The sequence below is a fragment of the Haemaphysalis longicornis genome, unplaced genomic scaffold (genome assembly GCF_048455015.1).
Source record: "Haemaphysalis longicornis isolate Haplotype H1 unplaced genomic scaffold, Haemaphysalis longicornis Haplotype H1 scaffold_1, whole genome shotgun sequence".
In the NCBI taxonomy this organism is placed as follows: domain Eukaryota; kingdom Metazoa; phylum Arthropoda; class Arachnida; order Ixodida; family Ixodidae; genus Haemaphysalis; species Haemaphysalis longicornis.
The window spans coordinates 466,176,821-466,204,697 of NW_027526203.1; the positions used below are offsets into that span (position 1 = coordinate 466,176,821).

General features: G+C 48.4%; 3 protein-coding genes across 3 annotated transcripts in view; all 3 read left to right on the forward strand.

Annotated features, from left to right (window-relative positions):
- LOC144156213 (pseudouridylate synthase TRUB1-like) overlaps nt 1–27,877 on the forward strand; it is a 356,387-nt gene that overhangs the window by 137,158 nt on the left and 191,352 nt on the right. The gene's annotated exons all lie outside the window — the stretch shown is intronic.
- Nucleotides 1,997–2,477, forward strand: LOC144173591 (uncharacterized). Its single transcript, XM_077701951.1, has one exon. It carries the CDS (start codon nt 2,011–2,013, stop codon nt 2,281–2,283), a length of 273 nt encoding a protein of 90 aa, XP_077558077.1. The 5' UTR covers nt 1,997–2,010; the 3' UTR covers nt 2,284–2,477.
- LOC144162616 (neprilysin-1-like) lies at nt 2,295–27,202 on the forward strand. Its single transcript, XM_077693234.1, has 5 exons — nt 2,295–2,309; nt 6,752–7,768; nt 8,722–8,871; nt 21,769–22,054; nt 26,877–27,202. The coding sequence occupies exons 1-5, from the start codon at nt 2,295–2,297 to the stop codon at nt 27,200–27,202; spliced, it is 1,794 nt and encodes a 597-aa protein (XP_077549360.1).

The following is a 27,877-nucleotide window of genomic DNA, read 5'->3' on the forward strand; positions in this document are numbered from 1 at the left end:
CCTTAAATCATATTCTGGTGACTGACCAAGACATGAAAAAGTCCCGAGGAGTGAACCATATAGAGCTTCGCTGTAAAGCTACTAGACTTACGAGAACGCGTTTAAATAGCAGCTGTTTGAACCGCGTCGACTTCGCCGTCGCCGTTCACGTGTCCGAACGAATGGGAGCCATAGGGGAACATGAAATCGAGAACGCAGAGCACAGCGGAAAATTAATGGCGGTGATGTTGAAGAGAGCGCGAGGGGGAAATCGGAGGAAGGTACGGCCACGGCCACGTGATTGCCTCACGAGCAATCGAGCGGCCGTGGTACGGCAGATGGCAGAAGCATAAGAAGGGATGTGGAGCAGGACAGCCTGGCGACAGAGTAGAGGGAACCATGCACGGGACGAGCTAACAGACCCACTAAGAGATGGCGCTAGAGTAGCGCTGCATAAATGGAGGTCTGTTTGCAGCGACTGCTGTGAAACGCGCTCTCACATCACCTACGCGCTACCTCGCGCATCTCGAGATGGCTGCCTCTTTAAAATTATTTGCCCCAATACATCGCAAACTAAAAAAAAAAAAAACACCCAAACAGCTGCTCTCGAATTTCGTATTAGAAGTATCGTAGTTGTCGGCGAGTTTTCTTTTTTCATTTTTTTTTGTTCTCCATCTGTATCTTGCTTTCGGCTCCGCTCTGGGATCTACGAAGGGTATGCAAAGTGTGCGTTTCATATACCAAAGCTACTACAAGGTAGCGACATTTTTAGTCGTTATAAGCGCCGCCGCTATACCTAGACGCTTCGGAGAGGAGCGCTTCGGATTAATTTGACCACCTAGGGATCGTTAACATGCGCCGAAACCCCGACACGCAGGCATTTTCACTTTTCAGCGACCTCTATCTGAAAAGCTGGCCACCCCACTTGGTTCAAACCCGCTTCCTTGGGTTTGAACGCCTTAGCCATTGAGCCACCGGGGCGGGTGGTGACAAACTTTACTTTCTTGCATTATGGAAACCAGCGGTAACAGCAAAATACGGACGGTCTGCAGGTACGTGTCAATCGGGGCTTTTACTAGTATCCCGCAGTCGCCTATTTAGCTTTACAGCTTAAGATCAACGCTTAAGGGGCGGGGGAGGGGGGGGCGTAAAAATTCCTCGCAGGCACGGAATTACCTCTATAAGTTTACAAGGCGCCTTCTGTCACTTCGGTATCGTAAGTGGGCAGCTTTACAAATGCTACGAGCGACAGGACGTAGTTAAGGTAGAGGCAGGCACCGAAACTTAGTGGTGTATTCGTGACGTCAGTAGGATTTATACTCCAGGTACATACTGCACAGTTTCGAGAACAGGCAAGTTCGGGCTGGTCTACCGCAACACCACCAGCAGACAGTGACCAGTCGGTGGGACAGTCGCCCTTTTCCCTCTTCCGAGAAGGGATGGTGAAGGCTGGCGGTGTTTTTGAACACGTCTATGGGTAGCACGCATGTGAAGGAAGGTACACTATCACAATAGACACGAAAATCCCAAGGCAAGCAAAACCGACGAAACGTCAAATATCGATTCGGAAGTATTTTGCCATCGGTGGCGTAGAGTCATCCTTTACGATGTCGCATAGTGCCTGCACGGTTTCCCAATTCTCACGTGCGGCTTGGCGTATTCGCTTGCACTACTTGAGCTAGTAGTAGCCACGTGCTACACCCTGCCTCCATTGTGAATGCTCAATGCGGCGCTTTCCCCAGCTGTACATGGGGTCAGGCTTTGTACATAGTTCGACCAAATGTGCCGGGGTGAGTTTGTCCCGTTCAGGCAATGGAGGTCAGATAGGAGGTACCGCGGCTGCGAATACAAAGTGCCGAGAAGCTGACCATGTGCAGGTTTCACCACCGTCTCGGAGCTAGTTAAGCATTGATTGCCTCTCTCACGCCATTCTTTCGGCCCGCCACTGCACAGCGTGGGGACGCAGATGGCGGCGGCCAGACGGGTGTGCACGTGACGACGGGAGCGGCAGCGGCGTGGCGCTGCGTGGCGATGGGTGCTGCCGCCTCGTGCGGCCTGGCTTTGTTCGTGTGGGTCTGGGCTCGCCTGGTGGCCGACGGCGGCCACTGCGGTTCGGCCGAGTGCGATCGTTACGCGGCCATGCTCAACAACAGCTCGGCTCCCGCCGCCGATCCGTGCGAGGACTTCTACGAGTACGTGTGCGCACGATGGACAGGTGGGGACGTGTCCCTTCAGGTCAGTGTACCGGCACCGAAGTGGAACGCGCTCGGGGGCATTCTGGTGCTAACGCGTAGCATTCTTTAGCTACTCGATACATGGTTCTGACCATGGTTCGTCCGGCCTCTAACCTACTCGATTGGCTCAGCGGCAGCGCAACGAGCTAAACGCCCGCGTAGCGCGTGCACGGTGGAGCGGCAGTATACGCACTCCGCCGCAGTCGCATCCCATTACGAACGAGAGAAGGACGCACTTCGTGCCCGCACTAAAATGCCTGCACCGCAAAGAGCAAGACCCGCGCCGCGGGTGCACGAAGGAACGGAAGAACGTACTCCTTTCCAGTCGCACCTAAGCTGTGAAGCAATCATTCAAAACAGATTTCCAAGTGCATGCGCGCTTCACCACAACGTACGTCTGCTTGCAGTGGAGCACCCTTTAAAGGCGAACCTCGACGGTGGTGGTGATGATATTACGCGGGCCCATGATCAACCGAAACATTTTGAAGTGGAAAAAGACGAAAAAGCCTCCGGCTGTCTCATAATGTACAGCAGACATCTTGACTATAAGAGCACCAAGACTAAAAATTGGCCCTGCGTTTCCTTGTTTAGCCAGACGCACGTGATCCTTGGCCAGATCGTTCACGCGCTCTTGCACCTGGAGAACCATTTGCACGACGTCAGTGCGTACCTTCAGGGCGCTTTATTCGTTTCAGCTTCGCACCAAATATCTGCTTTTCTGCCGCGAGCTTTGGTGACACTCACGGAGTGTGGTCGAGTCGATAGCGCTCCCGTCTACACACCCGGGTTCGATTTGCTTTACTGAGACCAATTCACTCTAGTTCGCGGTATTTTTTCTTACTTTCCTTTACGTAAGGCAAGCTCGAGCCAGATGTTGTTTCTCTTGGTGCATCCGCAACACTTATCGTGTTTGGCTTGATCAACAACGCGTTTATCCACTACGCACGATTCCCGGGACCCCTTATTACACCAGGGACTGGGTTCTTTCCTAACGATTCTTCTGTTCTCGTGCTGCGGTTATCGGGCAACGAACACTGCTGAAGGTTTTCGGGCGCTCAGCCGAACGAAGGGCTGCCGCATTTGCAAGTGTACGGAGAGGTACAATTTGTTGACGTCACGCTACCCGCCAGGCCTCTCTGTTTCGGAACACTGATTACGTCTTGCGCGCTGCGATGGCGCTGTTCTCCTTCGTCGTCCGCAATCTCAGGCCATGGCTGCGAACGGGCCACGCCATTCCAAAAATCAATATGCGCGTCAAAAGACCGCAACGCTCCAAATTATCCTTCCCACGAGGCGTGCTCGCTAGGCCGGTCCCTCGGTCGCGTGTATCTCATTCTTGAAAAGTCCGAGGTCTCCCGAGCACTTCTTCGGAGCAGTGAATGCGAAAGCAATGAGTAATGAGAACGCCGTAGAGTATGCTACTTCGAGAGAGTGCGTTAACGCCGCAGCCAATAGGGAATCGGTACATCGACTGAGACCCTCCGACGGCAGTTGTCGCCGTCACTCGCAAATCCACCCGAGTGGGTATATGTTGTTAGGCCCCTATTCAGACTTGACGTGCGGTTACCTTCTTTTCAGCCAAACGACGTGCCGAGCAACGTCAAACTCATTGTACTTCGATCTGCGTGTGCCGGTCGTCGAGGGTTGTCCAAGCCCACAACAACGTATTCATTGGATAGAGGCGGAAAGCAAAAACGCCCGTGTGTACAAGATTTCAGCGCACGTTAAAGATCCCCAGGTGGTCAAAATTAATCCGAAGGCCTCCACTACGGCGCGCCTCATCGCCTGCGTTGCCTCTGGGCGCGTTAAACCCTACAATCAATCAGCATTCATTGGACCTATCTTTAGGCGATCAGAGCCGAAGAATCGGCTCTGTGGTTGCGTGCTCAGCTCGCAACCCGGGAGCCCTCTATTTCATTCCTACCCAGTCACAAATTTTATTTTCACCTCAATTACTCCACTTTCATTCACTTGGTGCCATCGGCCATTTTGGGAGCCGTTTCGATGCTACAGACGCCTATTAGCTAGTTCATGCTTTCGCATTAATAACGCGGTATGCAGCCTGGTACTCCGTGACTTGAAAGTCTATACCCCAAATAATTTTTTTGTCTTCTGCATTGTTTAAACAACGCAGGGCGCCTTGATCTATGGTAAATCCCTCGAGCATCGAGTACATATCGATACTCGTTAGTTGTTCGTGGCTTGCTGCCTATACGCCTCGAGCGCTGCCTGTAGGGGCGCCACTGAAAACCCCTAGCGGCCCGTTTCGAAAGCAGTCGCGGGAGTTGCCGGCCCGCTCACCACTGTGGCCGTTGCTTTTGAGGCACGTTCGCGACTGATATTTTCCGTTTGTATGCATTGGAAATACATATTTATGTGGGCCAGTCACGCTGTTCGCAAACGTGGTGCATTTACCAGAGTATAAATGCTTCTGACGCAATCTTACTCTGGTACATTCGGTCCGCATAAGGGCCAGGTGTGTGTCACGAGCCGGCGTCACGAAACCGGCATATATGCATGGATCTGATTGTAATTCCACTGCCCCGAAATTTACTAACAGTAACTCCGTAAGCAGCGTTCGTTCAGATGCTCATTCTACGGCTATACTCTGCGATATAAATTGGTTTCGTGTAGTTCCATAATCTAGCGGAGCACTCATACCTGACAGCCCGCCAGTTACACTTCATATCTCGGATATTGATCACTACCCTGAACAAGCCAATGTGGCATAAATATCACGGGCATTCTACGCAATAAGTAATATTGATAACACAAAATTACATGCGGGAGTCAGCACAAAGAATTTACGGCTGGGTCGTCTTCGGCTACATATATCTTCCATATAAGATGCCCATATAACAGTCATCGGCTACATATATCTTCCGCTTATATCCGCGGCCGTGACTAAACGCTTTTTCGAAACATCATCATATGACACAGGGAGCCTGCGGAATTTAGCACAAAAGTGAAATCAGGTGGCCTTATCAGATACCACACTCAATCCAACGACACCGTTTATCGCTTGTGAACTTCCTTACTGTACTTAAAAAAATGTGTCCGCCGAGTGATCCCCTGTTCGTTAAAGCCGTAAAACAAAATAAAGGGGAACGCGCTGCTTGTGTGTGATTTACTAAAACGGCCTTTCTTTGATTTCGCTCCGAATTTGTACACAACGATAGTTAAGCGCCCCCTCCTCCCCCTCCCTGTCTTGGAAAACAGTGCATTTCGCATCTAGTTGTTGTAGTGAGTTAAACCTTGCTTAAGGTAAGACGAACGTTTCTAGGATTTGCAAAGCTGCGCTGTTTTTTTTTTTTTTTTTTCGCACGAACTATTACATTGCTTCCGTACTTGGCAGACAATTTATTTTTCCGTGGTTTCATTAACTCTCCTTGGTCCGTTCTATCAGGCGGGAGTGGGCACATATTTAACAACCCATAGACTTGGAATATACTCAACATGTTCGCGTGGCCTTTATTTCTATAAAAGGCACAAGTTATTGCCAGATAATTAGGTAATCACCTCCCTGAATAATATTTTTGGACGACACGTATACATTAAAAACAAGGCCAAATTCGTTGTCCGCGCTGCAAAACGAAACCTACCTCTCACCGTGCCAATATAAGGTATATACGAGGCGTCAATAGAATTCACTTGCGCCTGAGATATTCGGAGGTGACAGTGGTGATATGCCGCTGCCGTCGCCGACGCAAAGAAGCGCGCAGTACCGCGTCCCCGGTTAGCTTTTGTTGGCGTTCGAGGATTCTAAGAACTCAAATCAGGACGCAGCTGTTTTCTTTAAATGCTCTAAACGTACTATTTGCTTACAGACATCCCAATAACAAGATGTTTAGGGCGCGGAAAGGCAAGAAGAAGCGAAAGAGAACTAAAACACTGCATGAGCCGCTATCAGCTGCGCTGCGGACATCCCGTAAGCGCCGCGGAGAAGCGGCGGCAGGCGGCGCAGCGATCGCGAAGCTCGAGGCGTATATGAGGCGTGCACTCGCATTGCACAATATATAAAAAAAATTCTCAAACAAAATGTACACACACAAGATTTTTTTCCGTTTTTGGGTGTTTTACACGACGAACTAAGTATACACATGGGCTATAAAGCTCTCTGTAGTCGAAGGCTCCGGATTAATTTTAAATGCCTGGGAATATTTTACGTACACAGAAATCTCGACACACGGGCGTTTTTGTTTTTCGCCTCGCCAGAAAAATGGCCGCCGCGGCCGGGATCGAACCAGCGTCCTTGGGCTCTTACCCACTGAGCCACCGCGGAGAGCACATAGAGAGGGCACTAGCGCAGACCTGGATTAGTAAGAAGCCGATTGACGCGCGAAAAAGAGTTAGACGTACTATAATTATAGCTTAGAAGAACGACAAACTCAGCGAGTTCATAATAAAAGCTATGCGTGGGCGTATACACTAATGCCGTGTACGCTCAGTTTTCCGTTATTGTAAGTCAGCATCTATACGTGTAGAGACCGCGGGAATAGGTTCACTGAAAACGAACAGTGGTGCTTGGCGCGGCGCAGAACTCTCTTCATGTGGAAGTGGCGGCCGAGGCTTTCACTCGGCTGCTAAAGCTGGACGTTCCCGCTGTGGGCCAGCGGGCGTCGCACAAGGCCGCCAAGCTGCTGCAAAGCTGCCTGGGCGTGGTCCAGAAAGGCCAGAGCCAGGTGGAGCCACTCGTGCGCTTCATGCGCCACGTGGGCCTCCGGTGGCCCCTGCCTTCGCCCCAGCTGCGCCTCCTGGACCTCCTGGTCGAGATGTCCCTCTTCTGGGGGATTCCCGTTTGGGGGGCCTTCCACGTGGACACCTCCAACCGAGACGTCCGCTCCCGGCCGCTGCTAGTCTTCGGCGACGCAGAGGTGTTCTATCATTGGCTTCAGAGGAAGAGCTTCATGGTTGGCTTGGTGCAGTACGACCAGTACTTGTCCACCTACCTGCGACTGTTCAGGCAGCCTGCCGACGAAATGAACGCCACCATCACGGCCATAGCGGCCGCGGACAAACTGGTCGAAGAGACACTTTCCCCTCTACTAGGCGAAGAAAGCGACGATCTTGTTGGCTTGGGCTCGTTACGCGATGGCGACCACTTGATAGCCGCCCTAAACCGCCTCGCTTACTGGATCAAGGACAACTACACCGCGGCGGACGTGCTTCGCGTGCGCAACAGGCAGCTCCTTCTGGGCATCTTGCAGCTTGTGTCAACGACTGCCACGGACTCTCTCTCCATGAGCTTCGGCTGGAACGTAGCCCAGCAGCTGGGACAGTACGTGTCGGGAGACCTGGCCATGGTTCAGTACTTCGCGTTTGAGGCAGCAGAGAGCATTCTCCGTAGGGACTGTTTCGAGTTCGTCTTTTCCTTCATGACCGTCAGCGTAGGCATACCGTATGTGACGGAGAGCGCGACTGAGGATCTCCATCACGATGTCGTGGGCTTCCTCGACGACCTTCTGCACAGCACCGAGCAGAGCGTCCTCAAGAGCGCAATTCTGGCCATCGAGCACCAAAAGAGCGCTATCTTGCGTCTCCGTGGCATGAAGAAGGTGCGCCCTGTTCGTCACAAAGCACTTCGAACAACATTTTTTTTTTTTTTGCAGTAAAAGCACGTACGCTTCTGGACACATGATTGCTGATATTGCGTGGGGTCAGTAAAACTGTTAGGATACCAGTTTCAGAGTTAAACAGAGAACAAGTCAGAAGGAGAGGACAACTCAAGAGAAAAAAATTAGAGTAAGCGCGTGCCGCGTGCGGTGGTGTCAGTGGGCGTGCGGAGTATATGTCCGGAAGCAGCCGATGAAGTTAACGGTGGTTAGAATGATTATTACCATGAGATCCGAAAGGGACCAGCATCTAGCCACATTGCACGAGATCGCACATTTCAGCATCACGCGAGACACCTGCCAAAAATCTTTCACAACAAAGGGCTCTGGCACTTTCTTAGTGGAGATCTTTCAGCAACGCATATATGGCCGTTGAGAGCTTCTGAAAAGCTCAGCCTTTTATTTAATATGCGTGAATGGCTGCATATACAACAGCAGCAAGCGTAGCTGAGTTTGTCACATACATCCATACGGAGCATGCATATTTCACCAGGTAAGAATTATTTACGGCAGACAGTGTAAGTATTCCTTTTTGGTGACCGCTATCCAATTTATTTTAAATAGGAATGAGGAAGCTTGTTTCGCTTACGGTGAATCGTTTGTGAAACACTCACGTAGTGTGCCATGCTCGGGAAGACTTGTGAAACCTGCTCATTGCAAACTGCGAATGATTTATGAAATGTCTTTATTCTAAACAAGTACTGGAACAAGCAACGCGCGACGTCGAAGGCCGGTAAATAACATGAAACACACCACTGTCTCCAAATTCAGTTTAAGCGACGATGTATCCGACGTCAGGGTGACAGTTCGCTTGCAGAATTTCAAACAAAGGAACTATCCTCAAACATTCCACGGATGAGAGTCGTCCTGACCTCTTCCTGTGCCGCTCGGGCTAGTTGCTGTTCTGGCCCGAAGGCGTGCAGGGCGAGCGCGACGTGGACCGGATGTTCGGATCCATACCTGACCTGCGGATGCCAGCATTCTTGGATAACTGGTTCCTTGCCCGGCAAGCTCTGCGCAATCTCACCGTGTCTGCTATGCCACAGGTAAGCATACTGTATGCGAGAACCCTACCTCATCGTTATTGCGAAACCCTCAGACAACCTCGCCTGTGTGTAGTTCCGACGCCTGAAGTTGAAGTTCTTATATGAAAGTGTTGAAAGATAGAACCGCACGTAAAGACATTTACTTGTGGTCATAGGACACGGACAGTCGTCTTTTCATCTTCCTGAAAACAGGGAAAAAATCCAGCGCTCGCCACCAGTATAGTGGAATAAGGGCTTGTGTGCACTGTTCACTTCTGTGTCCACAAACCTATATAGACACCTTACCAAACCACCTGCGGTCCGCAAGACCCATTAATTTTGGCTCGTTTCCTTAAACAGTCGCCGACCCATTTTTTGGACTCTCAAGGGCCCGAGATAGCGTCCGGAAAATCGGGCAGTCTGAAAAAACGAATGCACGCAAAAAGAAGTCACTTCATTTACCGAGCGGCTTGAAAAAACTCGTCAATCTGTTTCTGTGGGGCGCTACGTTGCCGTACCACTAGGCATACCTCGGCAAAACTGGACGCCACTCCCTCACACTCACTTAAAAAATGTTCTTCCTCATCCACTCACACTCGCGCTTACCAATCGTCCTCACCTCTCGCACTCACTCGCGCTCACTCTCACCACTCGTCGTCACCACTCGCACTCATTCACGCTCACGCTCACCACTCGCACTCACTCGAGCTAACGCTCACCACTTAGCATTCACTCGCACTCACGCTCACCACTCCTCGTCACCCCTCGAACTTACTCATGCTGACGCTCACCACTCACCCTCACCACTCGCCCTCACTCGCGCTCACGTTCACCACTCACACTCCCTGCTCGCACTCACAATTCACAACCGCCACAATACTTATTCGCATTGTCACTCGTTTTGCTTCTTTCTTTATAATATGGTAATTTTAACTTCGCTTTGCGTTTGTAAACCACGGGAATCATTTTATGTTGTGGAAATCTTCAGTACAGCCATATTTAGACCGAAACAAAAGTGATACCAATACGTGAAGTGAGAAATATAGCTTGAAGATATGAAATACAATTTCAGAAACTGAACGCAACCGTAGAGATTCGTACTATCCGATTCGATACGGCGAATGAAGAGTCAGACATAAAGTACGATTCTTGTCAATCTGCACGGACGCATACGACAACTGCAGCGGGAGCCAGGGAACAAAACGAAGGGGCGCGGTCGGCGAGTCATAAAGACAAAAAAAATTACCATCCCTTCCTAAAGAAAGTTGGGAGAAGCGCGAAAGCTAAAAGTGCGTCCAGCCTTCGCTGAAAGTGCGTCCAATCGATCGTCAAACCTTCAAAGACCGAAATCGCGAAGGAAGCACGAACCCAGCTACGATTTCTCGAACACTAAGTGAACGCATCAAGGAACGATCTAAATGTATGCGGGTACGTGGTTTATGAGGTAAAAGTACACTATTGTACTCATTCTTCATGATCCATGCCTCTATTGTCTAATCTAGATCCGCTCCTTTCACGAATTTCACGATTTTCAAGTAACCGTTTTGATACAATGGAAAGCCGGTTTCGCGCACGAGCCATGTGTCCAGAGATGTTATCAGAGCTTTTCGTTCGACCAATCGGTCTACGGAAAAATGCATTAGTTTTTTGACAGAACTCCATCGGTCCCACTAAGAAAGCTTTCGCTTTAAAAGTTTCTTGCCGGACCCAAATGCAACGCCATCAACACTTGTATGTGATATATTTTACATGTCAGCTAGGAGAAGTTTATGGCCACAAGTAATTAAAATTCATGCCGTGAATTTTAGCAATATCTGGGTGATAGGTTTGAATTTGGTTCATATTGAATTGAAATACGCAAGTTGATGCGGCATTCTTGTGAAAACTTTATGTAAATTGACTATCAAGCATGGTGCGATTCAATTTTGGGTGTAAAAGGCTATAAAAATATGCAACAGGGCTTCAAGAACTCTAGAGTAATACCAGGAGAGCAGGTGAGTCCTCTTCGCGCCATTAGCAGCTCTTTTCGAATTTTTCCCTGGGAGAATTTTCTTGGGCGCGCCTGAAGGCACTCATAAAGTAAGCAAGCTCTTCATTGCTTTCCCGTAAATTTCCAAAACGCTTCACAAGAAGGCCGCTCTTAATGAAGTGGTTCGTACTCTCAGAGGGAGGGGGGGGGGGGATTCACCAGTGCTTGTAAGCGGCGGCTATTTAGTTAAGAACTAAAATGGTAAATATGGGAGTAAAAAATTAATTAACATAACTTTAGTTATTTCGTAAGGATGGGTGAAACGAAATAAAATCATTGTTTGACATCTCTCAGTTTCATTTCGTTCTCTTTTTCTTCCGTTCACTTTGTCATTGACATCTGGGGTCAGATATTTCGCCGATCTCCTAATTGCCGTCTGAGTTCATAATACGTCAGCTCAGAAAAGCAAAACAAAAAAAAAAAGTTCCGAAAGCACTGATGAAACAGCCTTAACAGTCAAGCCAGAAGCAAACGCCCATTGGGCAAATAGATTTGGCTTATTCTGATCCGTGAAACCGCAGGATATGGCTCATTTTCGATACGAACTACGATCTGCGTACACGTTTTCAGGGCGTTATCGTAACTATTTTTTGCCACCTCTTTTTTAGGGGAAAGTTGCCGAGTTTTTCTTGTCAGTGCAGTTTTATTCGACTAAGTTTCGGTTTCTGGATCTGGCGCATTTCGGAAAAAAACGCTTCACATGTTTACAGTTGGGTCGTAGTACACAGGAAGATCCCAAGGCCGAAGCCATAATAAAAATATTAATAAAAATGAGGAATGGATGGACAGGAAGAACAGGTGGGGCAGGAAGGATGGCCAGGGTGCCGATAGATGCGGTGAAAAATATGATGAGAGGGAAGTGAAGAGGTTTGAGCCTGTCGAATGAGGCACGCAGCCTTACGAGTTAGACGGGAACTAGGGGGTGGGTACAGGGTCTGTGATAGGCGTTGGGCGTGTAGTTGGTAACGGCGGGAAGCGCGGTGCTGAGTACGAACCGTCGGCGGGTGGTACAAGGTTGTCCAGGACATGGGCGGACCCGGGAGAAGTACTCGGGGGAGCGCGTGTGCTTGGGCGTTTCCGCACATGCCAGCGTGGCCAGGAACCCAAACCAGTGTGAAACGTGTCCGAGGATTCGAAGCAAGTATCGAAGTGACGAAGTCAGCGGTGTGTGGGTGGGTCTCATGGTGAGCAAAATTGCGAAGGGCTGGTTGACAATCGGAGAAGGTATATACTGGAATGGTGGTAGGAACAGTGAGAGTAGCGTGCTCTATTGCAAGGGCAACGGCGTATTCTTCGAGGGAGGCCGAATCAGCTGGGGAAAGAAAGGAAACCATGGCAGTGTCTAAGGAATGTTTGTAGGTAATTCTGCCTACCGAGGGGGTTCAGGCAACAGCCTCGTCAAAACATTACGGCACAGAACATTGCGAGAGGAATAAGGGGCTTTACTGAATCAGTGGAAACAAAATATAAAGGGCACAGAAGATATCATCACCAAACCACGTCACCAGGGCACTTCAATGTCCGGAGGCTGACGGCACGACGGGACGGACGGCTGACCGCTTGCTGCCGTGCGGGCTCCTTGAAGGGGGCTGGCGGCACTCCCGGCCGGCGACTCCCCCCCACTAGCAATCACCGCTGCGCTTATCTAGCGTGCACCAAACGTGTCACGCCCCCCTCTTTCGCATAGTCTTTCCGCCGTGCGTTCACAGATGGCAGGAGAGGTGGCGCGCGGTAATTCGAATGCAGCGACGCGACTGCTCAGATGGGAGAATCCCTACAAGTTTGAGAAATGAAGCCGTGTCGGTTGAGTTTGAGGGGATGTTGCTGGCGTCAGTAAAGTAAATGATGGGACCGTGGGAGAGTAGAAAATGAATACGTTTGGAAAGGGCCTGAACGCGCAGTGCCCGACGAGCAGGGTGTCGATCAGGGTTCATGTTGCGGGGCAAAGACACAACCCATAAATTAGCGAAAGTGGCCCCAGGGGGGAGTTACGGTGGTATGGGGGGGGGAGGTAGTTGCGAAGTGGGTAGTTAAATGTGTTAAGAATAGCACTACCTTGGGCACAAGTCTGCAGGCGTTCGAGTAGGGCCTGGCGATGGCACGCGGTGCGTTCTTCAAGAGTATCGTATGTTCCGAGTTCCAGAAGGGTTGTGCTGGGGCAGTAGGAGAGTACTCCCACAGCGATGCGGTAAAGCGTACGGAGGGAGGCCTCGAGGGACGAGCTGAGATAGCGAGGGTTGCAAATACGGCAATGTATATAGTATACGGGACATAACAAAGGCATCGATGATGCGGAGCAGGTAATGTTCGTGCAGTCCAGCTCATCGGTTGGCGACCCGGCGGAGGAGAAGGGAAAGCTGAGTGATCTGATTGTGGAGTGTCCGCAGAGTCGATACAGAGCTGCCCGCATCATGTAAGGTGAGACCGAGGATCCGGAGGGTGTCTACGTGCGGTATACGGCTGCCAAAAATTTGGACCTGAGGAAGAAACCGGTCCGGTGCCACCCCATGCTTGTTACTGACTACGAGGAGAGCAGATTTTGAAGGCGAAAGAGAGAGGCCGACAGACGTGACATAGCCTTGAATGACGTCACATGCTTGCTGAAAAGTTTCCTCCATTTGGCCTGGGCTGCGTTTTGAGCTAACTCACCGGGCACCACGCACGAGCCTACTGCTTACCTACCACGAGATCAGTCAGCATTACAGGCTCGAGCGCGGCGTTTAACCTCCGGCCCACGAATCCTTAACGAAAGCCCTGGAGAGATTACTTAGGCTGCTTCAAACGAATACGTTACCCCATTTGACGAAATCGCGCCTAATGCGTCCGACCCAATACTCCCCTCTGGGTCAGTTTTGTAGCGAACCTGACTCTACCACATGGTGTGGGGTGTCATAAAAACCCAAAGTTAGATAGAATTCCTCGTCCGTCTTATGAACAGTGGGAGAGCTTGGCGTTCAGTTCCAGTCCGGAAGACCAGGCTTCGGTTGGTTGAAAGGGCCGTCGCAGCGCGCTGGCACCGCGAATGGGGTCCTGAAATGAGGACACCACTCCACAATTTTGTTTTGCTAATAAAGAAGTTTATTTTCCCTCTCCCCCCCATGTCCTGCGGAATATCAGTGCATTTCCCATCTAGTTGGTCTGTTGATTGTTTAAGTTGATTGATTGATTGTAGGGTTTAACGCGCCGACGCAACGCAGGCGATGAGGCGCGCCGTAGTGGAGGGCTCCGGATTAATTTTGACCACCTGGGGATCTTTATCCTGCGCCGAAATCTCGTACACACGGGCGTTTTTGCATACCTTGTTTAAGTTTCGACGAACGTCTTCAACATTTACGAAGCTACAATGCAAGTGTTTTCATTCCCGTACGAGCTGTTGTTGTTCTGTTTCTTCTGGACTTGGCAGACCAGTGGCGGACTTGGCGGATTTTTCCGTGGTTTCATTAGCTTTTCTTGGTCCTTGCTATAAGGTGTGAGTAAGCACACATTTACCGAACCACAACCTTGGTATATACGTAACATTTTCGCGTGGCTTATGTTCCCATTAAAGGCACAAGTTATCTTCAGCTATTGGGTAATCACATCCCCGAAACATATACGTATAAATTCGAAACAAAGCCACATTAGGTGCCCGCGATGCAAAACGAAGCCAACCTCTCACTGTGCCAGTATTAAGTTTAAACAAGGCGGCAATAGTATTCACTTGCGCCTGGCGTATTCGGAGGTGACAGTGGTGATATGCTGCTGCCATTGCCAACGGCCTAGAAGCGCACAGAACCGCGTCCCCGGATAGCTGTTGTTGGCGTTAGAGCACTCTACCAAGACGCTGCTGTGTTTTGAAGCGTCCTAAACGAACTTTTTGCTTACAGACATCACCACAACGTTTTTTTTATGGCGCGGAAAGGCAAAAAGAAGCGAAACAGAACCAGAACACTGCATGAGCCCCTATCAGCCTCGCAGCGCTCATCCCGTAAGAGCAGCGGAGAAGCGTCGGCAGCTGGCGGCGCAGCGATCGCGAAGCTCGAGGCGTATAGGAATCAATGAAACATGCATGCAACATAACGCACTGCAAAAACTTTTGTGCATTTTGCAATAAAACACCAGCGCTGAAGTTTTCAAGTGTGTCTAACAGAGACAGCAGCATGCCTCAAGGCAAGCACTGTAACTGCCGTAGAAGGACGTGTGACGTCAGGTCCACGTGAAATCGAGCTATAATAACAGAGCACGGCCGTAACGAGTCATCACAAATACTGCTCGGTGCCTCAGTGGTTAAGGCGTTGTGCTGCCGAACAGGAGGGCGCGGGTTCAATTCCCGGCCGCGACGGCCACTTTTCTGATGGAGGAGAAAAGAAAAAACGCCCGTGTGTTCGAGATTTCGGCGCACGTTAAAGATCCCCAGGTGGTCAAAATTAAATTAATCCGGAGCCCTGCAACACCGGCGCGCCCCATTGCCTGCCTTGCGTCGGCGCATTAAACCCTACAATCAATCTGATACGTTTAAGACGCCAAAGCCTCTAAAATGGGCTACTTCTTTCACATTCGCTCATCCAAACCGTTTCAACATCGGGATACGCGAATACGTGAAAATCTGTGACACCTTTTCCAGCGAGTACGGGCACTCACAAATTAATTTGCGCTTTAGAACAGCCTATATATTGACAGGTATGGCAAGCAGACCAGTTATGTAGCCGGGAACTACGACACCATACCGCGGTGCTTCCTATGCTTCCATCGCAGCGCGCAGCGGCAGTAAAGTGCATTCGCTTTGTTGCGACGACGTTACCAACACCAATTCCGGCACAAAATGCTACGAGCCCGAAACATCGTTCGGCGTGAGTGTGCACAGCAGTCCCTCCATGAATCATAACACGGAAAAGTATCAGGCATCATGGCGTCAGACGCCTATCCAAATCGTGTTCCTAAATAACAACACGCCACCGGAAGGTTTATTCCATCGTGATTCGCGTGCCATAACGAGAGTGCAGTGGCGACATAATCCCGGAGCTAAATGAAATCGCGCCATCAGTTCAGTTCAGTTCAGTTTCAGTTTATTATTGGTAACAAAGTATACAATGTGTGAAAAAATATTATACAGAAAGGGGTCCCAGAGTTTGGCACTGTAATGGGACCCCTTGTAATTTAACGAGTAGAAGAAAAAAAAAACTTATCAGCAGTAGCGAAAGCTATGAACAGTGTTATTCTGAGAACGCAGTAAATTAATACAATAAAAACTATACAAGAAAAATAACAGAGAAAGTCACAGTAAAATACTGTATACAATAGTTAGCGGTAAACTCACATTTAATATACATAACACGGCAAAACACTGGGAATACGGTAGGAAAGCACTTCAATACAAAACATACTGCATACACCGATGTAAATGAATGCCTAGGACTCTAACACTTCAAAATGTACAGAGACGAAGTTAAAGGAGCCATGAAGAGAAAATACAACTTTGTTTAATTTGAAAGAACTAGGATTCAGTATCTCACTCGGCTCCATTAGAGCCACAAAAGATGTTTTTAACACAAAAAAAGCAAGAAGTATTTAAAAACTTTCAAATTTCGCGCCACAGTGACGTGTTATGAGCAAGAATGACGTCATACGGGCCGACAATAAAACATAATTTTCAGTGCGTTAACTGCACGCTAGCATTCAAGTGTTACGGTCAAATGGAACTAGAGGCCCCATTACAGACGTCCAGTCATGTGTCGTCGCGACAGGTCCGTTAGGCGGCCGCCAATCGCACAAACAAGGTTCCGTGACGTCATAGAAAAGTTGCGGGAAATTGGCTAGGGGGTCGCGACTGCTTCACAAGTTTTCTTTAATATCTCCGTCATTTGTTCGAAGATTGCGATGATATTGGTATCATTGTTATCGGGACTAAGCAGTCTTTCTAATAAACCCAACTTGTATTTTGTCTTCATGGCTCCTTTAAATAGCGTATGATTGTTCAGATATGTATGATCGTAGTAATGATTTGAAGCGTGGAAGCGATAGCGCAGTTTTTACAGTGACGGGTAAAGTGTTCCAAAATTTAATGATAGCGAGTCGCACAGTCTGTGAGCCGTAATTTGTGCGCACGTTTGGCAGCAAGAAGTTATTCTGCAGTGCAAACCGCGTAACATTTGGGTTAGTTAAATGATCGATGCCAATCACATAGAAGAAACTAGGAGTTTTAATTAAGCGATATGCGGTGATGCCCAAGTTGTACTTGATGAGTTCGTCTATGCGTAAAAGATTCAGCTGCAAGAAAAGGGGTGTAACGTGAGCATTGTAGGAACTGCGTGTGATGATTCGGACAGCTTGATTTTGTAGATGCTGCAGAGGAGTTACATGAGAGCGGTAAGTTAATCCCCAGGACACCATACTGTAATTGAAGTGACTGTGGATGAAGGCGTAGTAGAGAGTGATGAGAGTTTGTGGTGAAAAGTAATGGCGGGCTTTTATTAGTGCCCTGATACCACATGCAGCCTTATTTTTTAGCGAGTTAATGTGAAAAGTGAATTTGAGGAAGGGGTCTAATTCAACACCTAAAAAGCTGCAGTGTTGTGATGGGTAGATGGCATGTGTGTTAACGTAAACAGGAGAAAGGGTACACCGGGCTCTGTTAGGGGAGCTGAATACCATATAATGTGTTTTCTGTGGATTAATGCATAATTTGTTTTCTTCGCACCAGTCGATTAGATTTTTAAGGTCAGTATTGAGCTGTGAGGTTAGTATATCTAGGTTTACATCAGAAGCGAAAAGAGTGGTGTCATCAGCATATAAGAGGCAATTATTGATGGATGATAAACAGTTGGGAAGATCATTAATATAAAGAAGGAATAAAATTGGCCCCAAAATAGATCCTTGCGGAACGCCAATGTTATTAACTGTTGTAGGTGAAAGCACTCCCGATATACTAACTGTCTGCTCCCGATCAAGTAAGTAACTGCGAAGTAACTGTAATGAGGTCCAGTAATGCCATAAAATGTTAATTTCTGAAAAAGTATGTTGTGGTCAATGGTATCAAATGCTTTAGTGAAATCAATAAATACCGACCCAACAAATTTCCCCTCGTCAATTTTGGATTTTATCATGTCTGTTAAAGCAATTAAAGCAAGGTTAGTTGAATATCCCGGTCGGAAACCAAACTGTCGCGGGGATAGTAGGTTAATTTTTGAAGGTAACTGGAAAGACGCTTTTCTATTAATTTTTCTAGAACTTTACTGAAAAAAGGCATAATGGAGATCGGTCGGTAGTTGGTTATTATTGTCTTATTGCCCTTTTTAAAAACCGGAACAATTTTACTCCTTTTTAGTTCTTTTGGAAAGACTCCGGTCTTGAAAACTAAGTTTATAATGTGCGCAAAAGCATCGACTATGTAGTCAAGTATTTCTTTGATGTGACCCGCCGCGGTGGCTCAGTGGCTAAGGCGTTGCGCTGCTGAGCACGAGGTCGCGGGTTCGATTCCCGGCCGCGGCGGCCGCTTTTCTGATGGAGGCGAAAAGCAAAAACGCCCGTGTGTACGAGATTTCGGCGCACGATAAAGATCCCCAGGTGGTCAAAATTAATCCGGAGCCATCCACTACGGCGCGCCTCATCGCCTGCGTTGCGTCGGCGCGTTAAACCCCACAATCAATCAATCAATCAATCAATTTCTTTGATGTGAAACGATGAAATTTTATCGAGGCCAGGACTAGTGTTTTTAATATTTAGGATTGTGCTGCGCAATTTGCTTGGTGACGTGGGGAAGATAAATTGATTGATTATAGGGTTTAACGCGCCGACGCAACGCAGGCGATGAGGCGCGCCGTAGTGGAGGGCTCCAGATTAATTTTGACCACCTGGGGATCTTTATCGTGCGCCGAAATCTCGTACACACGGGCGTTTTTGCTTTTCGCCTCCATCAGAAAAGCGGCCTGGGGAAGATAAATAAAGACTGCGAAATGTGTCGATAGTTATCAAGGCGACGGGTTGTTGATAGGTTAGGATGAACAGAAAAGAATGTGCTGAAGGCATCTGCAATATCGGCAGGGTTAGTAAACGTTTCTTCATTGTAACGTATTTCAGTAATAGCACTTTTGTGTTATTATTCAAGAAATATTTTATTATGCGCCATTGCTTCCCAACATTATTACCAGTTTGCGCTATCTGTTTCTCGTAGTACTCACGTTTGGCTTTTTTCAACAGTACGCCAAGCACGTAGCAGTATTTTTTGTCGCGAGCTTTAAGTGTAACATTAAATGGCTGTTTTTTCGTTTTTCTGTACAGGTTATCCTTCTTACGCATGCTCTTTAGCAAATATTGTGTTAACCAAGGGTTCTGTGGCGAGGAATACTTTTTTCGGCATGATACGACTGATGTAGAGGAGGATAAACATGCAGTAATACTGGATAAAAACATGGTGTACGCTACCTCGGCGTCCTTAATTGACATTATAGGCGACCAGTCAGAGTTAGCTATTAGGTCCGAAAATTGCGCTTTGTCAAAGACGGTTTTGGTGAATCTATTATTACGATATGACGTAGGGCAATTAAAGCGGAGTGCAATAGGGTAGTGGTCGGTGATGTCTGCGCGTATAATGAAAGCATCGGGTGGGCACAGTATGTTCGTTAAGGCATGATCAATAATAGTTCCTGTATTGTTTACACAACGAGTTGGTTGGTTAATCAGTTGTTCAAACCCATACCCGTTAAAGCAGTTAATGTATTGTTTAACGTGCGAACATGTGTCATCTAAGAGATTAATGTTAATGTCGCCCATTATTATCACGTTTTTGTTTTCAAGAGAGATTGAATGAAGAATCCTTTCTAGTTCGGAGCAAAAATTAGAAACCGAAGAAACCACCTATTATTGTGTGTTTATCAGTAACACTAAAACTACTGTGGTCTAATTCTACCCATACGGACTCACAATCTATTACGTTTAAATTCAAGTCATCCCTTCGCTTGTACTTCACGCTTGATAAAACGAATATTGCTGATCCCCCGTAACTGGATGAAATGCGGTGACAGTATTCAGGACCATATGATGGAAACGAGAACAAGTTCTTGTCGGACGCGTTCAGCCACGTTTCGGAAACACAGATAGCTACGAATGGATGGGGAATGGAAGTTAAAAGGGAATAGAACTCGTCATGATGTTTTGGAAGACTTCGTGCGCTGAAATGAGCAACAGCACAATTGATAGATGAAGTCAATGATTGCAGTTGATTAGTTTCGATGTATGTCATTGCCGATTTCAGGGCATGTTATTTCAGTTAGTGAATATTCCGAGGTCTGCCTCATCACGAATCCGCAGCACTTTGCTGTTCTCGTGTTTTCTTGCCTTGATTAAGCAGTCGTCAGTCCATAAGAACTGCCATTCGTTCTTCAGTCCATAAGTCAGTCAGTCCATAAGTCAGTCCATAATTCAGGCCATTCCATAAGTCAGGCCATAAGTCAGGCCATTCAGTCAGTCCATAAGAACTGCCAGTCCATAAGAACTACCATCAACTAGTGGCATGCGTAGCGCCAGAAGCAACCAGCACAGCGAGCGGCTCCTGCGACGAATAGCCAACAGAGAGTACAAGCGCAAGAGTGGGGCCGGTAAACCCCGCACATCGAGCAAGCAGCGCGAGTGCACTCGTCATCGTGAGTGATTAGCGGGGTCGCACTCGCCAGTGGTGAGCGGGGCTCGCCGCGAGTGGCGCTCGCACTCGCGAGGCTGCGAGTGGCGATTACACTCGCCAGTGGTGAGTGGGGCTTACCGCGAGTGGCGCTCGCACTCACTAGCACTCGTCAGGCCGAAACGATGGTGACGCTTACTCACTACTCGTGAGTGGTGAGTGGGGTGTGTGAGTGCACTCATAAGTAAGCCTGCTGACCTATGACATTAGGTCAGCTTGCACGTCGACGAGGTTGACGTTCTCGGTGTAAACAGCAGAAAGCACCATGACGGTTTGCGCATATGACGGCTTATAGTTGGCAGCGCCTCATTACCGGAGCCGGAGTCGTCATTTCCCAGCACCTGGGGAATTGTTTCGTCATCGGTAAGTTCAGCGCAGAGCTCGATCTCGCCGCCAGCGTTAGCGAATTGCTCCAGTGCAATGGGCACGGTGCTTGATTGAGTTCCTTCCTCCATGCGGCTCGCGGGACGGTGCAGCAAGCGTTGCCCGCCACCGAGGCTGTATGCGAGATCAGCTGGCGATACCCAACACGGGTTCGAAACTGCAGAAAAACAAAATGGCGACGATGTGGTTTCGTTTTCGGTAGCTTTTGTCCTGTGATCGAAAGAAAAAGTCAGGAAAAATCGAGCGAGAACGGCTCCAAACGTCTGAAATTTTGGTCGGTGTTATACATTGACCCTATGGAGCGCGTGACGGTGCCATGCCTAAGTCCGGACATTCAGGAAGGTCCGGAAAATAGGGCGTCCGAAAAATTAGTCCGCGACTGTACAATGAACCTGGAACAATGAAAGATGCGCATAGAATTAAACCTGGCTTTGCACAGCTCATGCAGGAAGAACAAGCACAATGTAAGGTCACGAACCGCATGCGGTGGTCGGTGAGAATTACTCAAAGAGTATGCTTCTGTTTCATTAAATGCAGTGGACAATCCAGGCTTATTTTAGGCCGCAAGTTCTCGCCTCCCCAATTTACCCTGTCAGTCCATTTCAAGCGTTTTAAATATTCTATACATGGTATGAGCCCTTCCTAACCGCTCAAGCTTATCCGTATTGTTCTCGTATGCCACGCATCGGTCGTTTAAACATCTTCCCAATTTTTTTGCTGAGCAGGGGCATGTGAACGCTACTACATAAGCCCTGTAAGCACTGCCGTGCGCAGGCGGCGGTGAACTATGCCGCTACCAGAATAAGCCGGCATTCGGCTACGCCTAAGGAGCACTCCGATGCGCGCCGCGCAGGTGTACCACTTCCCAGCGGTCAGCGCGGTGCCGCTCTACACCAGCGGCAACAACGCGCTGGCGGTCCCGGTGGGCGCCGCCAGATTCCCCATGTTCTCGCGGCAGTTGGTGCCGGCTGCGAACTTCGGTGGGCTGGCGCGAGCGCTGTCCTATGCGATGGCCGAAGCGCTTTTCTTTAAGCGCCACGACTGGGTGCGGGGAGAGGCACGCTCTCGTTACCAGCGCCGCCTTGACTGCCTCCTGGATATGGTCCACTCGTACCAGCGACCAGTAGCGGCTACACAAGGCAAGCCCATGTCAGTGCGTAACGGAGGAGCCGCCATTCCATTGGCCCCATTGGCAGGAGATGCCACGGACAAGCTTCTTGAGTGTCACGGTTGGCCGAAATGGCCGCGCGACGAATAAAGCCAGCGGCAACACACAGGCACTGTAGTTTGCAAACGATGCATGGCTGTAAACAGGCATCATTCTTTGAAAAATGTCGAGTAGTCGCATGCACGTTTGTAATGGGCGCGTGACAAAAAAAAAACACCCCCCTCGCGAGGGGCACGATCAAATGCAGAGCATTTCTGCGGGGGGGCGCGCCTGCAAGTCGTATGGATTACGTATTGGTTGTTGTTGTTGTAATTGTTGTCTTCCAGCGTAGACATTGTCGATGAAGTCGATGGTGAAACGTGCCGTGAACCCCCTGCCGCGGCTATGACGCAACGTGGAGCGGCTATGACGCAACGTGGCGCGGCTATGACGCAACACAATCCAACACAATCCACTTTAATCCAATCCAATCCAAATCCAAGCCAATCCAAGCCAATCCAATCGAATCCAATCCAATGCCCCTCGCGAGAGAGTGTTATAGCGCCGAAATCGCCACCACGCGAACGCGTGATGCTGACGTCACGATCACGCCACAGATGTTAGCGACCGCAGCGCGCGCGAACGACATATGTGGTTTAAGCGCGAACCGACCGCGGCGAGAGAGCGCGATGCGAGCGCCCCACCTGTTTTTGCGCGCGAACCTAACGCGGCGAGAGAGGGTGTTGCGCACGTCCCCACCTGTTGTGCGCCCGAACCGAACGCGGCGAGAGAGGGCGTTGCGAGCGGAGAGAAGGCGAGGAGGACGCGGGGGAAAGGGCGCACCTCTGGCCGACGGTTGAATGAGTCAAGGATATAAGGCACGTTCGTAACCTTCCGTTCTGTGTCGGCTTTGTGGCTCAGTTGGTAGAGTACCGTGCACCTTGCGTTCCGCCCGCAGAGTCGTAGGATCGAAACCTGGCGCCGGCAAGTATTTATATAGTGTAGGGGGAGCGATGCGGACGCGGACTACGGACGCCAACGTGGGTGACATCGTGAGTTACTGAAATGCTCTGCATTTAATACCTCGTTCACCAGCCATTCCCCCTATATATAAGAGGTATTACCATCGAAGGCATACACGCGTCACGCGTCGCGCAGTACCCTCCGTGTGAAGCAGATAGAAACAGACAGGAATGTTTGCTATATCTGCATCCATCGGTTCGACGGGCGCGCCTCACCAAGTTGTCGCCTTTTCGGCCACTCAGAGCAAACAAGTTCGGCTATCAACGTTTTTATGGTGGTCGCTAACCGCAGGCCGTGCTCACTATGGTTCGTTCTGCGGGCTTCCCACGGACTGCTCAGCCGCCTCGCTACAGAGCTGCCGCTCCACTATGTGCGCGTTTCAGGGCGCAGTCCTTTGGCGGCCGGTACCTGGGTGTCGCGGGGGCGGCGTCTATGTCCGCGTAACCGAGTGAGCGAACGAAGCAGCGAATGCAGAAAGAAAATGGAGAAAAGCGTCTGGCGAAGGGTGAGGAGAGGGCGGCACGGCGTCATCTCTCTCACTGCCTCCCCTCCGCCCTTTCCCCATGCGTCGCCGCCAAGGAGCGCCCTCCCTCTGACATCTTCCCCAGGCGCTGTTCCGTTATCCGCTAATCCGAGCCACGTGAAATTTGAGCGAGGGGTTCAAACACGCTGCTCCCCCGTGCGTGGCTAATCGAACCACTTGACATTAGCGCGGCACCGGGTTCAAACACGATTTTGCAACAATACGCCAGCCGGTGGCGGCGACAAGGCCCAACCTCATACAGCGTACTTTCCTCGTTTTCAGTAGTGTAGAGCGCGCCGCTGTGCGTTCGCTGATCAAGTGATTACCTCCTGAGGTGCAGCAGATATGCGCCGTGACCGAAAAGACCGCAGCTCATGCTGCGACTAATTTACCATTAGGGAGTATAGTAATCATCACTGCTTTTTTTTCGGTCTCTCTCTCTCTTTCTGTGTGTGTGTGTGTGTGTAGTTAGAAATATCTATCTATCTATCTATATATATATATATATATATATATATATATATATATATATATATATATTGCACCAGACCGGTATTCTGGAGGTCGTGGGTTCGGATCCCACCTGGCGGGCATTTTTTCTCCACTTTCTTATTTTCCAAATTGTTTATCTTGAACTACTACATCCTCCCCTTTGCTTTCCGAGGTCTTCTTGACTGGCAATTCTTATTTCTGTCTTATTTTCAACGAGCCCCTCATTTCCTATTCTGATTCGCTATATATATATATATATATATATATATATATATATATATATATATATATATATAAAGTTCTTGATAAAGGTCGGCATCCGACTGAAACGTCGACCAAGAAACAGTTTTGTTAGAAGCTATACCCATTCTCTACTATATATATATATATATATATATATATATATATATATATATATATGCCTATTTGCGCCCACTGCAAGGCCAAGTCCTCTCTCATAGTTATCCAATTATCCCGGTCCTGTGCTAACTGCGACAAGTTTATCCCGGCAAACTTCTTGATCTGATCTGCCCATCTAACTTTCTGCCGCCCCCTGCCGCGCTTGCCTTCTCTAGGGATCCACTCTGTTACCCCTAATGACCAACGGTTATCTTGCCTTCTCAGTACATGCCCTACCCACACCCATTTTCTTCTTCTTAATTTCTAATAATATGTCCTTCTAATAATATGACCCACTCCGCTCTCTTCTTGTACCGTATATAGTGTTACACCTATCATAATCCGTTCTATATATATATATATATATATATATATATATATATATATATATATATATATATATATATATATATATATATATATATATATATATATAAGGTTAGTAGAGACAGAGACACACGAGAAAGACGTAGAAAATAGAAATACGTTTACTGACGTTTCAGGGAGAGGACTCCCTTTCTTCAGACTGGTACTCTGAAGAAAGGGAGTCCTCTCCCTGAAACGTCAGTAAACTTATTTCTATTTTCTACGTCTTTCTCGTGTGTCTCTGTCTCTACTAACCTTATTTTTTCGCGCTCTGTGTGAGCTTTTATCTTCCCAGACTATATATATATATATATATATATATATATATATATATATATATATATATATATATATATATATATATACCCTAGCTATACGAGAATGGAATAGTTTAGACCCCTCCGTTACTAACACCAATTCGGTAAAAGACTTTGCCTCCAAAATAGAAAATGCAACATCTTAGCCCACCGTGCCTTCGTTGGTAGATGCATTACAGCCTGCTGTTGAACTGTTTGAGTCGCCGAGGACTCTAAATGTGTGCAGTTATTTGTAGTGTTTTATCCCTTTTCATGTAACATTCCTTTTCTGCTAGCGTTACCGAGGTTTGAAATGTGTTTTTATGTATTTCCGGCTATAAATGTGTGTTTTGAAATAATTAGTGTTTTGTGTGTTTATCGTTTCTTCTGTAAATATTTTTATGTATAACTATAGTGAAACAAATTTCGTTTTTTGCTGTGCATACTTTAAAGACCATCCGCGTTTAAGATTGCAGTTCTTCTTTCTTTTTCTTACCGCATGTTTCTGCTGTTTGTGAAGACTACGTGTATGTAATATCTGCAAGCCCAGCTGCTATGGTCTCGGGAAGAGACTGGCAGTATTGAAAATAAATAAATAAATAAATATATATATATATATATATATATATATATAGTAGAAGAAACTTCTCGACGAGCCAGAAAAAATAGTTGAGAAAATGATAGACGCACGATTAAAAACAAAAACAGTGGTTTACTGACGTTTCGACTGGAGGACCAGTCTTCATCATCCTGAAGACTGGTCCTCCAGTCGAAACGTCAGTAAACCTCTGTTTTTGTAAACCCCGTCGATGCCCGCTGTGCGGCGTCGCTTAGGGTTAGCAGCCCGAGGCCACCGACGGGGCCCCCAGGTGGTCAAAATTAATACGGAGCCCTCCACTGCGGCGCGCCTCATCGCCTGTGTAGCGTCGGCGGCATGATAAACCACACAGTCACCAAATCACCGCCGGGGCGGAGCCGTGGCGGCAAGGACGCGGGAGTGCGAGCCCCCGCGCGCCCGTGGCACGCATTTCTCCATCGGGGAGCCAAGCCAAGCCATACCAATAGGGCAGTTGTGCTTCACGTAAACTACTAGGTTTTCAAGCCCCAAGGGTAGCGTTCCGGTAGGCGGCTACGCCTCTTCACTCAATGTGTGGCTGTTCCTCGATTCAGCCGCCCGGCTAAAGGTCAAAAGAATTTTCGAAAAAGACGTTTATATAGGCATACCATTTCCAAACTACTAAATCTGGTGATCCTTGCCAGCTTTGTTCAGTAAACAGAAAACATTGGGCACAGTTGAGCCAAAACATTAATACATGACTGATATTTGCAGTGCTATTTTGATTCAAAATGGGCAGTGTCATTTTCGCGATACAAAACCAAGAAAACGCGCTAAAAACAATATTTAACCACAAAATACAAAAGAGCTCGCACTCTATCCTCTGGCTTGTGGCTCGAGCGCCAAGCCCAATTCGGCAACAAAAGGCCCCAGCAAATGACGCGCCAGTAGTGCGAACCCGGGAAAATTGAATTGAATTCAGCAATCCTCCACCATGTTTAGCATGTCGGGACCGAGACGGGAGGTGGGCCAAGAGAGAGGAGAGGCGGTTACGTGGCATGCGGGGCAGCAGAAAAGTATCGTCTTTCGACGACATTTGCAGCGAAGTGGGCAGATACACGGGATTTTTTTCTTTCTCTTTTTTTCCCCCTCCTATCAGGAACCGGCAGGCCCTCGTTGCCGGGAGGCGAAAGCGTGGACGAGTCCGCCGCGTTTTCCTCATCCTGGAGTCTGGAACCACTGCACCGCGCATACCGCGCTGTCGCGGACCGCTCTCGACGAACCACTCTGAGCCGCGCGCCCCACCTCGACGACGAGCAGCTGTTCTTCGTGAGCTTCTGCTACTCGCACTGCTCACGCGAGGATTCCCTTGACAGTCGGCTGCTGTGTAACGTGCCGCTCAGGAACTTCCAGCCGTTCGCCAACGCCTTCCGCTGTGCTCCAGACTCGTATATGAACCCGCGCAACCGCTGCTCCACTTGGTAGAGGGTCAATACCAACCCCATCATCCACTTTCAATGTGCGTACTCTGAGAGAATTTGTTGGCCATTTCGCGATGTTTCAGTGCATTTATATTATATTATGCCACGCAAAGGAGCTTGCCGGTGTGTGCGTGTGTGCTTGGGGGGTGCACATTTTAAGGCCTGAGACAATTGCTCTCTGCACACGTAGTCTGGTTATCAGTAAATTTGTTTCCGCAACTGCGAATTTCTTGTTATAGATACACTCAGTGGTTGTTGAATGACATCGTAATCGTCGTAACTGTTCGTAATAAATAAAAGAATAATAAATCCCGTATCTCAAGTTTTAATGCACTTGATTCTGTCATAGAAGCAGAAGAAAATGAGGGTTGTGCTGCCACCGGAAATGCCTTAGTCGTATCTCTCTCGTACCTATCATCCATTGCGTCAGTATTGTCCTCTATTTATGATTTAGCTCTTGAATTGGGCACGTTTCCTAGCGCTACATGAAGGAAGCTAGGGTCCGTATATTTCATAAAGGCGGTGATAAAAACGATACCAATAACCATAGGCCAATATCTGTGTTGCCCACCTTTTCCAAAGATTGAGAAAAAATTATTTTTATAGCGTAACAGATTTTCTTAAGAATCGAATACTCACTGTTTCGCAATTTGGTTTTCGCAAGGGACGATCTACCGGA

Excerpts from the sequence above, each read along its gene's own strand:
- LOC144173591 (XM_077701951.1), top strand. The coding sequence starts at position 2,011 with ATGGGTGCTGCCGCCTCGTGCGGCCTGGCTTTGTTCGTGTGGGTCTGG.
- LOC144162616 (XM_077693234.1), top strand. Across the intron at positions 7,769-8,721 it reads GTCTCCGTGGCATGAAGAAG|TTGCTGTTCTGGCCCGAAGG; the intron begins GTGCGCCCTGTT and ends CGCTCGGGCTAG. Across the intron at positions 22,055-26,876 it reads ACCAGTAGCGGCTACACAAG|GAACCGGCAGGCCCTCGTTG; the intron begins GCAAGCCCATGT and ends CCCTCCTATCAG.